Source organism: Talpa occidentalis, unplaced genomic scaffold (genome assembly GCF_014898055.3).
Source record: "Talpa occidentalis isolate TD23 unplaced genomic scaffold, MPIMG_talOcc4v2.1 talOcc4.4, whole genome shotgun sequence".
NCBI classification, from domain to species: domain Eukaryota; kingdom Metazoa; phylum Chordata; class Mammalia; order Eulipotyphla; family Talpidae; genus Talpa; species Talpa occidentalis.
The window spans coordinates 134,439,761-134,455,221 of NW_023604295.1; the positions used below are offsets into that span (position 1 = coordinate 134,439,761).

Below are 15,461 nucleotides of genomic sequence, written 5' to 3' on the forward strand. Positions count from 1 at the left end.
GATAGTGAAGAGGCAGATAATAAAAATATAATATTGTAAAGAATATCAATAAAGTAAATATAATCTACTTGCTAAATCCCTGGAGTGTTAAAGCCAGGGATTTACCTTAATGGGATAAGTTTAACTTAATACTGCTTTTCAAGGTAAGATGGCAAATGATGAAGCTTCCTACTTCAGTTAGTAATAGAGATTGGAAATTAGTAGTTTCAAAGTAAAGTTTGTTAATATATTTTTGATTGATTAGAAATTAAGAGAATATTTTAGAAATTGTCTTCTTTTGGGGGTACATTTCCTGTACAGAAATATCAAGTTCTTGCATAAAATGTCTGTTACCATTTTTATCAGGAAAAAAAGAAACCTTGTTTTATCTGGATTGTTAGTTTTATACAATTTGACTTCCTTAATTTATTTGTGACATTTAACTAGTTTAGTGGTTGAATTATTTTTTTTCTACCAGACCCTTATGTTGGATTTGATCTTTGGGGCTGTAAGCCTCCATTTATTCCATGAAGGACCTTTAAATAAGAATATTAATTGTTTCAAAGCATCTGTTGGACTCTTGGATAAAGAAACACTGCTCACGGCTGTGAAGAATGATGTTGGTGGCAATAGTAGTATTAATAATAGCTAATACTTTAGTGTAGAATTTACTGTTTGTCAGATACTGTTGTAAATACTGTATATATCAGTTCATTCATGTGTAACAGATAATTTCAGTCCTCATCACAGATTTGTAAAGTAGGTACTGTTTTAATCCTCATTTCCCAGTTGACAAAACTAAGGTAAAGAAATGTTAAAGAAAAATCAAAATTTAATCCGGATGTTTTGACTAATACTCTAATCATGAGGATAGACTGCTTGTGTGTGTGTGTGTATATGTACATACATATATACACATGCATGTGTATTACATATATGTAATGACTTGGCATTTTGAGTCTGGTAGGAGCTTAAGAAAGCTTTCTAAGTTTAAAAATAAAGTCCCAAAGAAATTAATTAAAAAAAATAATTTCTAGTGAATGATAAAGACAGCATTTCTGTCAGACTTTAGGGGAGGAAAATAATCAGTCTCCTTTTGACAGGTGTTGTCAAAGTAGGCCAAGTCTTCAGGGACACAGGGAATTTGATATGGCATTCCTGGTGGAGAGAATGCTAAATGCTGTGACGAGAGTAACTGCAAGTACATTGTTCCCTGATTAGCTTTGTTGTTCCTGTGGTCCGTAAAGGGGATAGTACTGAAAGCTAGAAGGTAGAGGAGTGCCAGATCCCAGAGGAACTTGAATGCCAGACTAAATAACGGTCTTAAAACCCCAAAAATTATGTCCTTCGTATTGAAATAAAAGTTTATAGTTTAGAAGTTTCTACCAGAAGTCATTTCTTGTCATTCATTAGCTCAGAGATACGTTTAATTAAAAGCTTTTTGTTACTATTGTAATAGGTGAATTTGTTGATTTCTACTCCCTTCTAAAAGTATAAGTAGTTGTGTTTTTTGCACCTTCTTTGGAAACCCAGGTGTTAATGAAGTTTTTATTGCCATAGGGAAATACTCTAGTCTCTTTGTAAAATGATTTTAGGATCCAGTTCCTTATTGCACTTTTGTAATCTTTTAGCCAACTAGAAAATTAAATCTCTTATTAAAAATTAATTCATCTAAGTGCCTATAAATTAAAAGAATACAGCTTATTTGACGTCAGAAACTATTTGTATTCTAAAACAATAGTAAGACAAAGCTGATTTTTAAATTTATTTTTTCCTGTCTCTGAATTTAAAATCTTCAATAAGTTCTGGCTCATATTACTATCTCCAGCTCTGTTTTTTTTTTTTAAGAAGTTAATTTTTTTAAAAATATTTATTTATTTATTTATTTATACAAGCACTGGGTACAGTCAGAAGTGCAGGAGGGTGAGAGAATTCACCAGAGCCAGAGCAGGGAGCAGAGCAGGCAGAAGGACCGAAGTACACTGCTGAGGGGAGCAGCAGGTGGCAGGAGAGGTCTGCGTGCCATGTGGGACCCTCGCCTTGTGGCCGGGGAGCAGCCGGGGATCGAACCGGTGCTGCAGAGGCTGCCGGCAGCTTCGCAACCCAGCGCTCAATCGCTGTGCCACTGGGGAGGCCCTCCAGCTCTATTTTTAAAGGCTCTCTGATACTTTGCTATGATTAATTTTATGCCACGATGTGATCTTTCTTAGAAATACTTTGTGTATCAAGATTCCAACATATGAGCAGATCTTTTGCCACATAGATTAGATTTGTAATTTTGACTTTTCCTAGTTGTCAGGTCTCTGCTCTGTGTCTACTGAATCACAGGAGACTGATGGCTTAAATTATATTTTAAATTTTTGTTATATCCTAATAAATATGTTTCATTTGCACTTTTTGGTAGTCTTTACAATCCTCATTAAGTCAAAATTTTTTTATTAGTTTCTGTCACTTTATTCCTCCCATATTTAAAAGCAATTTTTTATAAAGCTTTTCATTCATTTAATATACAAATCATCTCATACAGAGATACTAAGTGAACATGACACTCATTTCCAATAATGCAATTGTAATAATATCCATTTTATCATCTCTGCCTAAGGAATGTGGCTTTTTATTTTGGGTTGCCAACAAAACAGAGAAGATAACAGTGAACTGGGTAGTGGACTCAGCTATGATTGGTTGTATTTGTTTGGGGATTTGGCTTTAACTTCCAATTCTTTGAAAAAAAAAATGACAATTCAATGTGAATATGGATGGTGGAACAAATTAAAAGAGTTTGTACTTTATTTATCACTCATTTATCCAGCAAACATTTAATTGACTACCTACTAAGTATTAGGCACCATACTTATCATTACCCTTTTTATCTTTCTGCTAACATTCTGGAACTTCCTCTATCAGCTTACAACATTTCAACATTTATTTTTCCTCCCTGACCAGGATGACTATTTCTTATCAGTAAGGTCACAGAGGGAGGGAAAAATACATTGGGGACTATTCTTGTTGCTGTTAATATACAGAAGAAATAGGGTAGTTAGGAAATGTTTGAAATTTTGGACTTTCTGAATTTTGTTAATGCTTTTGGTGTATGTGATAGGATAGTAACCTGCTTAATGAGCTTAATGACAAGGATCACTATTCTCACATCTTCTGTGAGGTAATAAATAACACTCTTGTTAAATAAACATTTACCTAATATTTTGTTTTAGAACTATTTTGGATATTCCCTTTGAGAAGCAAACAGGCTGCTGCTAATAGATGACTGAAATTAATAACTCAGTTTCAACAATTAAGTACTTTTTTTTAGTTCAGTTCAAATAAATATGGAGGGCTAGTGGTGGGAGCATAAAGGTTTTTGTTTATGTGAAAGCAGGTAATTTCACTGTATATTTCTATAGTTCAGTGTTTATAAAATTATAGTTTTCAACATGTTGGTCATGAAATTTAATTGAGTTGTGACCAGTATTTAAAAAAAAGAAAATAGAACAGTAATTACCAGAGTATATGTCATACACTAAACTTTGATTTTACTTAGACATATATCTGTATATGTCATCAGTTAAAAATAATTCTTGCTATGGGTCATAATCAAAAAATGTAAAAACTCATTTCTAAGTGATCCCTGAAGTGTAGTTAACTCTGCCCAGGGTAAAGTTAGACTTTTGTGGCCTAAGATGGTCTGGAACAATCTGAGGATGAGAATGGGATATGGTATTGTCATAGACCTTTGCTAAAGCATAGGGATATGAGTACTGGTAGCAAAGCAGCTCCCATGACTTATATTGTTGGGGGAAAGGATGTCCTGAACAGACTCCACAAATGGGTTTTATGGACCCCATCCCCACCCAAACCAAAGAAATCCAAGATACCAAGCACTGCAAATCCCATAATGTCATCACCACCAAAAGGAAGATTGCTGGGAACTGAGGGTAGAGGTAAGCAGCCAGGTTTGGTATGTAACCAGACATGTGGGCCTTGGGTGTCCTTGGTTTTTTGCTGCTTTCAGCATGCTATTGGGGTTCTAGCTCAGCGGAACTGGTAGGACCCATTCACTGATTTATCTCTCTTTTTCTCCCTGAGTTATTATTTCTTCATTTCCCCTTTTTGTAAATAAACCCTTTATTAACCTCTTTGTGTGTGCCTGAAATTGAGTCTCATTATAAGCACCTTTTAAGAACATGGGTGAGGACCCACAGTCAGGCCATATCGGGGTTGCTCTGTAACATTATTATTGCATTTTTTCATTGCACCATTTTAAGTAATACAGAGCAAGTGGTTTGGAACCAAAGGCAAAGAGTGATGATGGTGAAGAGTAGGATTTTATCAATTATTTGAAAGTGCAGTGCATGTGCATCAGTATTTTAGGAGAAGGTACCTAGCAGTTCTTAACCTACTCTGAGAGAAAAATGTACATATATGTTATAATATACAAGCAAATAAATCATAAAGTTATTTTTATTTATTTATTTATTTTTGTGGGACTCTTGCTGGTGGCCGGGGAACCAACCGGCGCTGCAGAGGCTGTAGGCAGCCTCGCAGCCCAGCGCTCAACCGCTGTGCCACCAGGAGAGGCCCAATGAAGTTATTTTTTACTCAGTGTTGCCTGGTAAGAAATGCCTTTGGAGTCAAACTTTCGAGTTTGAATCCCTGTCCTACTGCTTACCAGTTGTATGTCCTTGGAAAAGTTTCTTGGCTTTCTCTGCCTTATTTTTCTATTTATAAAATGGATATCTATTTCATGAGGTTGTTGAGAGCAATAAATGAGCTAATATATGTAAAATACTAAATTAATGCTCTGGGCACACATTAAGTGCCAATAAATGTCAGTTTTGTTGCTATTAGACATCAGATAGATAACAATGTCTGACTTTTATGTGGGATAGATTTTGAAAAATCTGATGTGTCTAGTTTTTTTTCTTTTGTCACTTGGGCTTGGTATTTTATCTTTGTAAAATGATTTTAAAGATTTATTTATTTATTTATGCAAGCACTGGGTATACAGTCAGAAGCGCGGGAGGGTGAGAAAATTCACCAGAGCCAGAGCCGGGAACAGAACAGGCAGACTGACAAAATACGCTGCTGAGGGGAGCAGCGGGCACAGCAGGAGAGGTCTGCTGCACCATGCGGGACCCTCACCTGCAGCTGGGGATTACAAACTGGTGCTGCAGAGGCTGGGGGCAGCTTCATAGCCCAGCGCTCAACTGCTGAGCCACCAGGGGATGCCCTGTAAAATGATTTTAAAACCACTGTAAAACTGTTGCCCCACCTAAGGTTTCAGGATTTGTTACTGTGTTTTCTTTTAAGAGTTACAGTTTTAGCTCTTATATTTACCTCTGTGATCCATTTTGAGTTAATTTTCATATGTGGTGTGAAGGTCCAGCTTAATTCATTTGCATGTGAATAACTAGTTTTCCCAGCATCATTTATGAAAGTCTGCTTTTCCCCATTGGAAAAATAATAATTTAAAAATAAATTTTCCTCAGATAATTAAAAAACTTTTTGTTTAGATTACAGATAGCGGTAAATAATGAATTTGTGTTTCCATAGCTATACATCAGTTTTATAAAGTTCTATGTGTGGGAAAAATTATGCAAGGCCAAAAAAATAAATCTTAACATTCTTTTTTCAAGAAGACTGTAAGCCAGTTATAGCTTATTGATTGGATTGGTAATTTTTCCTAGATGCTGGGTAGTTTAGTATTGGTGATATTTAAATATGAAATGTTGTTAGTGATATTTGAATCTGAAAATGTCCTTTTTATGGAAAGGTTGGTTATTGACCATTCATTTTAGTATAGACATTTGTTTCTGTGTCTATACCAGGTATTACAATGCTTTGTTGTCTATTAAAGAATTTATAGGGCTTTTGCTAAGTATACAGTTGCAGAAGAATTCATTGCTCAAATTTACAAGACTCCTCTTTCCCCCTTTGTCATAGTCTCAATCTTTGGTTAAGATTAATATTCTGTAAGTAATAAAATGCATCTGATGAAATCTTAACACCAAAATATTTTAGCAGAAACATTAGCTTGTATTCATTAACTTCCTGTTGTCAGATATCATAGTAGATATTTCACTTTATCTTTAATCCACACACCATACTCTAGAAGTGGATAAGAATACATAAGTATCATCTCTAAAAGGTTAAAAGTGACTTGTGCTGGATCAAATAGCTAATAAGTGGCAGAGTTGAAATTTGACTCTAGGACTTTCTGAGCTTGAAGTGCATTCAAGTCATGGAATTTCTCTACTAGGCTACTCTGAAGGGAAATTGATCTTTTTTACTAGGCGTTTTTGTTGCTGTTAGGCCATTGGGTAGTAGAAGGGCAGCACTGCCATCTGGTAGTAAGATGTCCAGAAAAATCTTTGATTTTGTTCTGTTGTTTGGAGCTACTATGTTCAAATCATACTTACTTAGAATGCAAGATTTGGGGATGCAAGTAGCATATCCTTTTGAGGATTCAGCCAATAAAATTAATAGACTCCTACGGTTTTTTTTATAACTTGCTCAAGATTTATATTTCTAGGAGTTAGAATCTGATTAGTCTAACTTGAATCCTGTGCCTGTTTCTTATTTGGGAAGGGGAGGATACCCTTCAGTGACATCCTCCACAAGAATGCATGCAATGATCGATAGAAGTTTCCTAAAAATAATTGGTTACTTTTACCAGAGGGTACAGAAACAATAAAGGTCTCGTATATAAATACTGACCCTAATCTAAGAAAACTTAGTCAATAATGTGGTTATTTTAAGTTTGGACAAATACCTGATTATTAATATTGAATATCTCTGCACATGAAGTTGGGGAAAAAAAGAAGAAAAAAGTTGAAATTTTAAATACCCATTGGAAGAGAGGATAACTAGGTATACATATGTTCATTGCGTGTGTTGTAAATGCAAGATAACCTAAAGGGTTTTCAAAATTATGGTGTGTCACAACAATGAACTATAGTGACCTACATTTAATGATGTGCATGTATGTTTAATGATATGAGATGGTTTTTAGAAAGTATGCAAGTAACTTATGAAAAGCTTGTAAGTGGCTAGTATGATTTTTTTGCTTGCAGAAAATGTTAAAGCCTGAAGCCAATTGTAACACTCTTGTTTGCTCAAATCCCTAAACTTCGTCAGCATACCTTCTGCAGCTGTGCGGAACAGGTTCTGCATCTTTTTTCAGTTCATGACTTACTGCTTTTTGAAACTCCCAAATCTATCACAACTCAAAAGTATTTGTTTTTCAGATTTTGTCTTTTTTGTGAATTTCAAAAGCCTGAATTTGAAAGTTAGAAGCCACATATTGAATCTTGTTCTCTGTGTTCTGCTGCGTGTTTTTCTCTTTCCTGTCTCCTATCTCACTGAATTGGTATGAGGATCTTGTGTGGAAAGGACAAGGAAATACATCTGGGTTAAGAAACCACAATTATTATTTCCAGAAGGTATTCTGGTACATCTGTAATACCACCGTCTTTTTCAGATAATGTGAATGAGAGCTGCATGTCTTTTGAGAAATGGAAAGTCCAGGGTAAATCATATTACTTTGTGTTAATAAAATCCAACTGTAAGGAACTTTACTGAGGACAAAGACAGGCATCTTTGAAGGGCAGCCTTACCTTACCTTTATTTCATCAACCTTGAAAGATTGTTTCGGGAATGAGAGATTTAGTTTATATATGAGAGAACTTTACTTTTTACTTGTGGTACTACCAACAAGCTGCTTCAAGAAGATGAAGTTGAGAGTTGAAGTTGGATAGCTCAAGCTATTATAAAAATTTTATTAACACATATAATTTATTTGTTCATCTCATTTTAACACATGTAAGTTAAACTTTATTCAAATCTAGGCTGCAGTGAACTGTACACAAAAGATATCTTAGGAATATTTAAAAGTAATTGTCAGGTAACAGTACCTTTAAAATTACTTCTAATGTGGGATATGTTGGCGTTTCTGTTTTCTTGTTAGAAACTAACATTCTCTACCCTGTATAGAATGGGGTAGAATGTCTTTTCTTTGTTCCCCTTCTTTTTACTACCCAGATTTTCATATTTAGCAGAATAAACTATGAAATATGTGAAATCTCATATTAAAGTAAAAATCTGAATCATTTTAGCCAGTTCATGACTTTTAAATTGAAAACAAATTGAGTTCACATTCAAGAAGATATTTTTCAATTGTCTGTATATGTAATAACCCCTTACAATGAGTAAGAAATAGGATAAAAGGAAACCTATTTCTTAAAACCTGTTTCATGTTTAAGTCAGGTTAAAAATATCTCCCTGGAGATTCCATTTAATTGTATTTATCAGAGTCATAGAATTATTCCAATCATCCCTATCTCAGAAAAAAATTATTTTAGCTATAATCTAAGCCATTTTGAAAGAATGAGTCACAAAAGGACCCAAACTTCTTTTATTTCTAAAGGGGCCACAGTGAACCTTTGTTAGTGGGCACTCCCTCAAAACCAAAAATACCCATCTGTATTTCCCTCTACACTATACTTTTTTCAAACACAGCTGCTATGTCAGGTAGAAATAAATAGATATGAGGGTACAGACTGACCTTCCAAAAGTCTGGAGGAGGAGGAAGAAAGAGCTTAGTGTATTTAAAACTTTGAGTATAAAATTTAGAGCATATGTTTTATGTAAATGAACATGTGTCATTGCAGGGATTGGACCTTTTAAGCCCTTGGCCAAGAATGATAAATTATTTATTCCAGGAATACTAATGGGAAAACAACTGAAATCAATATACTACTTTCCTTTTAGAAGCATTACACCTTTCTGAGGCAAACATTCAAATGTATTATATATAGAGATAAGGGAACCATGTTCTATCTAGTAGAAGCAGTTATACTTTATTAGTACAATGCTCAGTTTTTATTACAGTTGAAAATATTAGCCCCTTCTTTGTTAGTGGTTATTCCTTTGTTAGTGGTTAGTATGGTGGCTCTTAGTGCATTCCCCCAACACCTCCAATTGATTTGAGATAATCTCTTGCTCTGATCAAGACATTATGTATAGGAATTGGTGAAGTCCAAATTCTAGCTTTGCCACCTGATAGTTTTGTGGCGTGACTTTGATAATGATAGTTTCTTAATCTGTAAAACCAAAAGGGAATTAGTTAATTTATTATTTTTATTTATTTATTTTAAAGATATATTTATTTATTTGTACAAGCACTGGGTACAGTCAGAAGCGTGGGAGGGTGAGAGAATTCACCAGAGCCAGAGCGGGGAACAGAACAGGCAGAAGGACCGAAGTACACTGCTGAGGGGAGCAGCGGGCAGCAGGAGAGGTCTGCGTGCCATGTGGGACCCTCGCCGGTGGCAGGGGATCGAACCGGCGCTGCAGAGGCCGTGGGCAGCCTTGCAGCCCAGCGCTGAACCGCTGCGCGACCAGGGGAGACCCGAATGAGTTAATTCAAACTGTCAGATAGACTTCAAGAGTAGTTTCCTTAAAAGTCATTGAATAAGATGTGCAAATTTCTCATTTTATTTTTACAATATTTGTTCAAATATTTGTATACACTATATTAGATAATTATATTACCATTAAAGTGACATATTTCTAAATTATTTTTGGCATAAAACCTACATTACTGCTACATAATTTGAAAGTGTAATTTGTAATCACTTACGTTAAAATATTCTGTTTGAAATTATGTATGAGTTTTTCTAAGTGTTTAGGGCTTAAAAAATTTCACATGCTTCTTTGCTTATATGTCTTTGTAAGTTATAGGTTATATCAAATAGTTATTTAATATTTAAAGATGACTTGTGCAAGTTTGCTTAGCTCTCTAGAAATAGAATTGGGCCTTTTGGTAGCAGTTTGTTGCTTTTTTCACTTATATAATTGTTAGGTAGAACTTTATTTTGATAGTTCTGTTCACATCTTCTGTCTAGAAGAGTAATTTTCCTGTTTTCATATATATCAGTCTATAAGTGTAGTAGAAAATGAAAGTTCATTCTCTGCTTATTCTAGATAATAATTATCTTTCCAGAGATAATTATTAACATAGTTTCATACTTATTTGTTCACACTATTTTCTCTGTATAAGAATACATTTGACCATTAATTTTTGTTCTTGTGAGCATTTTTCTTAAACCAAAATGAAATTTACAGAATAATTTTCATATTATGCAGATCTGCATTTGATCTTTTAAAACTAATACATTTCTCTATCAGTATATGTTGATTTACCTTGTTATTGTTAGTTGCTGCAATATATGCCATTTCATAGATGTACATAATTTATTTAATTACCAGTAGATAAAACTTTTCTGTTGGTTTGACTTTTTTGGTGTTACAAGTAATGTTTCAATGAAATCTTAGTCTTTGTGTAACTGTAGAATCAATTCCTACAAATAGAAACATATTTTCATAACTTTTTTCAAATATTTCAAAATGGTTTATTAATCTTATTTAAAAGAAAGACTCAAATCTGATAATTTTTACCTATATTACCACAAATGTTTCCTGGCCAGCTTGTTTTCTTTACTCCAGATTGCTTTTCTGAGTAGTGTAAATTATCTTTCAGTATTTAGTGTTCACTTGATCTTTTTCTTTTTTTAAAGAATTATGTATAAAAATGTACTGTCAAATGGCTAGCTGTACTTCACATTTTGAAACCATAGCATAATTATTTCAAATTGCAATTTAAAATTCAGATCCTTTAGGAAATTTTCTTAGATTATTACAACCTACAGTCTCAGGATTTCCTTATAACTGATTAAATATAGGTAAGGCAACTAAAAATTTTTTTTAAAGATTTATTTATTTATTTATACATACAAGCACTGGGTACAGTCAGAAGCGCTGGAGGGTGAGAGAATTCAACAGAGCCAGAGTGGGGAGCAGAGCAGGCAGAAGGACTAAAGTACACTGCTGAGGGGAGCAGCGGGGCGGCAGGAGAGGTCGGTGCGGCAGAAGAGGTCTGCGCGCCATGTGGGACCCTCCCCCGGGGAGTAGCCGGGGATCGAATGGGCAGCTTCGCAACCCAGCGCTCAACCACTGTGCCACCGGGGAGGCCCTAAAATTGTTTTTATAGTATCACATTAGAACTTGGTCTTAAGATATAATTTGGATTAGGTATCCTCATCATGCACCTTGGAGCCAAGGACATTTTTCTTACTGTTTACTATTACCTAGAAAAATGCGTTTATAGTAAAGAAAATAATAAATATATTTAATTGTCTTTGGGCTGTCGAGACTTTAGATCTGGGGTTGAACCAAATCCTGTCTTACACTTGTTTCATAAATTGAGTGTTATTGGTACACTGGCATATCCATTCATTTTATATTTGTCTGTTACTTTTTTTGTGTTAGTGTGACAGAGTTGAGTAGTGCTATGAGTGCAAAGCCAAAGAGTAAATTATTTACTTCGTGGCTCTTTTGGTAATCACTCTTTTTTGGGTTGTAAGCACTTTGACATTAATTTCTTTTTGCTTTTTTTCTATAGCATGTTCTGTCCACTATGTGCATAATTTATAGGCTCATAAACTGCAGGGAAATAAAGGAACTTGCTGGGTTGGCAAGTATCTGTGTTTTTAAAGTTGGCAGCTTTTGCCTTCCCAAAGGGGTTATACCAGTTTTTACTTAAAATAATACTTTTGTGGCAGAACCTCTTTCCCTGTAACATTGGCAGCTCAGTGTATTAGTGAACCTTTTAAACCTTTCGGTCTTTACCGACGTGATAAAGGAAAGTAATATTGTAGGTTTGATTTGAATTTCTTTTATGTAAATTTCTTTTTTGTGTGTTAGATTTAACTTCTTTTCAAATTTTAGAGCCATATATATATTCTTTTTTGTGAATTATCTCTCAATTCCTTTAATTCTGTTACTTTCATATGAAGTATACAGGGAACACATGTTAAAGATTTAACTTTGGAGAGGAGATCAGCGTGATTAGAGCCATGCTTTAGAGGAGAATGTGTAAGGCTGAAATGTATGTAGTCAGTGAAAGAGAGAATTTTCTTAGGTGACAAAAACAAACACTACAGTTCCAAGGACTCTCTTTTCTACTTGACAGATGACTTTGAAAAGGACATGCCATAATCTTTTTGCCTTATTTCCAAGTTTTAGATAATTTTTCTTAATACTTTCCTGTATGTTATTGCCATTGTTTCAAGTGATACTATTTCCTTATGAATTATTAATGAACTTCCAAGAAGGTCACATAATTCACCATTGTCTGTCATAAAATAAAATCATTGTTCCTTTTTTGCTTTGTAGGAACTCATTATACAATGACAAATGGAGGCAGCATTAACAGTTCTACTCACTTACTGGATCTTTTGGATGAACCAATTCCAGGTGTTGGTACATATGATGACTTCCATACTATTGATTGGGTACGAGAGAAATGTAAAGACAGAGAAAGGCACAGACGGGTAAGTATTTTGGTAATATTTTTGAATAGTACATAATTATATAACTTAATTATATTTTAATGATTTATTTAATGATATATTTCTGCTAGTGATCTCAGGTTGCCAAAATATGTTATATATTAAATAATATTTAAGTAAATTTCTATTTTTTATACATATGTTTTTTCTTTATGTGTTTTGTTTTTAGTTTATTTATGCCCCATATCATTCCAAAAAGGATTTGAAGTAACTGAAAATGAAAGAAATATGCTAAGACAAAATAGGAAGTCTAGGGAAAGCACCATACAGGACTTGGTGGAATGATCACGCTACCTTCAAAATTAGAAGGCATGATTTTAGGCTTTGAACAGCCTAGCAGCTATGGCATAAGACACAGTACATGAAATCATTATTCTGCATAGTGATTCTCAAACACTTTTGTCTCAAATCCCCTGTAAACCCTAAATAATTTCTGAAGATGCCTAATGAACTTTAGTTTATGTGGTTACATTAATTGATATTTATCATAACAGAATTAAAATTGAGAAATTTAAAAGATTATTAATTCACTTGAAAAATTACACTGTTAAACTCATTACATGTTACCATAACATTTTTATAAAAATAGGTGCATTTTGTAAAATAAAAATGTTTTATGAGGGAGTAACCTTGTTAAATTATATGTCTATTGTCTGATTTGATAGGACTCCTGATTTTCTGTATCTGCTTCTGCATTCTGTCAGTAATTTATTGTTTTGATTGAAGTATATGAAGAAAATCTAACCTCACACAGATAGGCAGTTGGAAAATCTAGGAATATTTAAATAACCGTTTTAGATTATTGTGTATATTTGATAATGCACTAAAATGACAAGTGAAATTTTCTTAAATGTTAGTTGTTGTGTGCAAATGAAACTGTATCATTGAACTTTTTGTCTTCTGTTACATTAAAATCCATTGTTTTAACCTTTTTTTTTTTTATTGAGTTAACGTTGATTTACAACATTGTATAGAATTTAGAGATATAGGGTCACACCCTTCAGGTATATTTTTATCTTGAACTTTGTATGTTTTTATATCATGCAATGATCATTTGCAAAATATTGATTCACTGCTTTATGCAAGTCTTTCAATTGTTTTAACTTTCCATTATACAATGTTATTACATAGTTATTTTAAAATCCCATTTGTTGGGGCCTCCCCTGTGGCCCAGGCTGTTGAGTGCAGTGCTGTGAAGCTGTCCACAGCCTCTGCAGCACAGGTTCAATCCTGGCCAGCCAGTGTGATACCCACATGGCGCGGCAGACCTCTCCTGTCTTGTTTGCTGCTCCCCTCAGCAGTGTATTTCAGTCAGTCTGCCTGTTCTGTTCCCCACTCTGTCTGTGGTGAATCCTCTCACCCTCTCACACATCTGGCCTGTACCCCGGTTCTAGTATGCATAAATAATTAAAATCTTTAAAAAAAGTAATAAAAATAAAAATCCCATTTGTTAATATCAACACTGATCTCTTTCTAAAAAGTCTTTTAAGTATTGGGAATCTGTCATCCTTAGAGCGATGGATACAAGCTTTTCAGAATTCCAATTTCACTTAAAAGCTCAAATTCTATCATTGGAAACAAATACATGTTTATTTTACTTAAGATGACAGGCTTGCATTTAACTATACTTGATGTGTCTTATTCCCCACAAATATCCTTATTGATGCCTATGTTATTCCATTTTTGACTAGTGGGAGTTTATTTAGATGGGTGTCTATAGCCTTAGACATAGTTGCCTTTGTGTATTCTGTAAAAACAAAATGACCTTAGTTTATCTTACTCATTTTCTACACCAAACCTGGAGTAAGCCATTTCTTCAAGGAGCTTGGTTTTTGAGAAAGAAAATGGTATATTGGTTGTCTAGGCTCTAGAAGCACTTACTGCTTCTGGGTTGTTTCTAGCCTATTAAATTGATAGGAATCTTCTAATTTATATTCAAAATGATAAGGCTTTTATTTAGCATCTAGTTCTAAATTCTGTACCTCCTTTCAGCCATGCCCCAAATCTCAATATCACATACATAATCATTTGATTTGCTTCACAATATGCATATTATTACCAGCACCATCACCAGCAATATGCTTATTGAAAAGATGTATGAAAATCATACATCTAGGATTGATTGTTTGTGGTAATAGAAAGAGTAAAATTATTTCATTCAACTTAGAACTTACTCAGTCTTTTTAATGGGACTTTGTGGCTTAAAATATATAAAATCAATGAATTTTGGCTTTGGCTGAAGCAGTTGAGCAGCCAAGTTTTTGGCTGAGAACACAACTTCTTATTTTTTATTTTTTTTATACTATATATATATATTTTTTTAGACAGATTCAGGATTTTATTTATCTTGAATATGCCATTAACTGTGAGAAGGCATTTATAGAAACATTTATTATATAAAATGTGTTTTGCTTTATATTTTTAGACTTATAGTTTTTTTTTCTTTTCTTTTTTTTTTAATTTAAATTTTATTTTTATATTCCCCATACAATTACAACCCCCTTAAGAACACAACTTTTTAAAGCAGCAATTCTAATAGGTCAGAAGGGGTTTGGACTGGTTAGGAATAGGTTTACATGTGCCTTTTACTAAAAGGCAAGCCTTGCCTTCTTGTGTTCTAGTAGAGTAAAATCTGAGAAGCAGATTTGTTACCATCCTGTTAATCTCCTCACCATCTCTGCTATATTCAGTAGAGGACTTTTTTGTCTTAAACAGTAATAAAAGAGAACCTCTGGATCCTACCAATAGGTTTGGAACTCTCCGTACCTGCAAACTTATAGGCCTACAAATTTTTGGAGCCTCCTGTATTCACATGGTTACTACCTTTATAGCCATGGTGCTATTATTCATTGATCTTACATTTATAAGAATATTTAATTCAGTCAGTTGCTAGGGCCAGAGAATGATCAGCAAATGACAGACATTCTAAGCAATAATGTTTTATTTTGGCTAAGTTGATTTAATTAAAACTGTGGTTTATGGACCCCTTGCTCTCAAATTCTGAGGTTCTTATTAAAAATACAGATCTCTAGGTTAATGCTTATCATCTGGTTTACAAATATAGCAGCTCTCTGC

The 15,461-nt window shown here is 34.0% G+C and overlaps 1 protein-coding gene across 6 annotated transcripts in view; it reads left to right on the plus strand.

The window, feature by feature from the left end:
- CLCN3 (chloride voltage-gated channel 3) overlaps positions 1-15,461 on the plus strand; it is a 74,405-nt gene that overhangs the window by 29,394 nt on the left and 29,550 nt on the right. For all 6 annotated transcript variants that reach the window (XR_008554026.1, XM_037526429.2, XM_054701043.1 and 3 more), the window contains one exon: positions 12,211-12,368. Coding sequence is in view for 5 of the 6 variants with exons in the window: in XM_037526429.2 (XP_037382326.1) it covers positions 12,211-12,368 (158 nt within the window). In the remaining variant the exon portion in view is untranslated. The remainder of the gene's footprint in view (positions 1-12,210; positions 12,369-15,461) is intronic.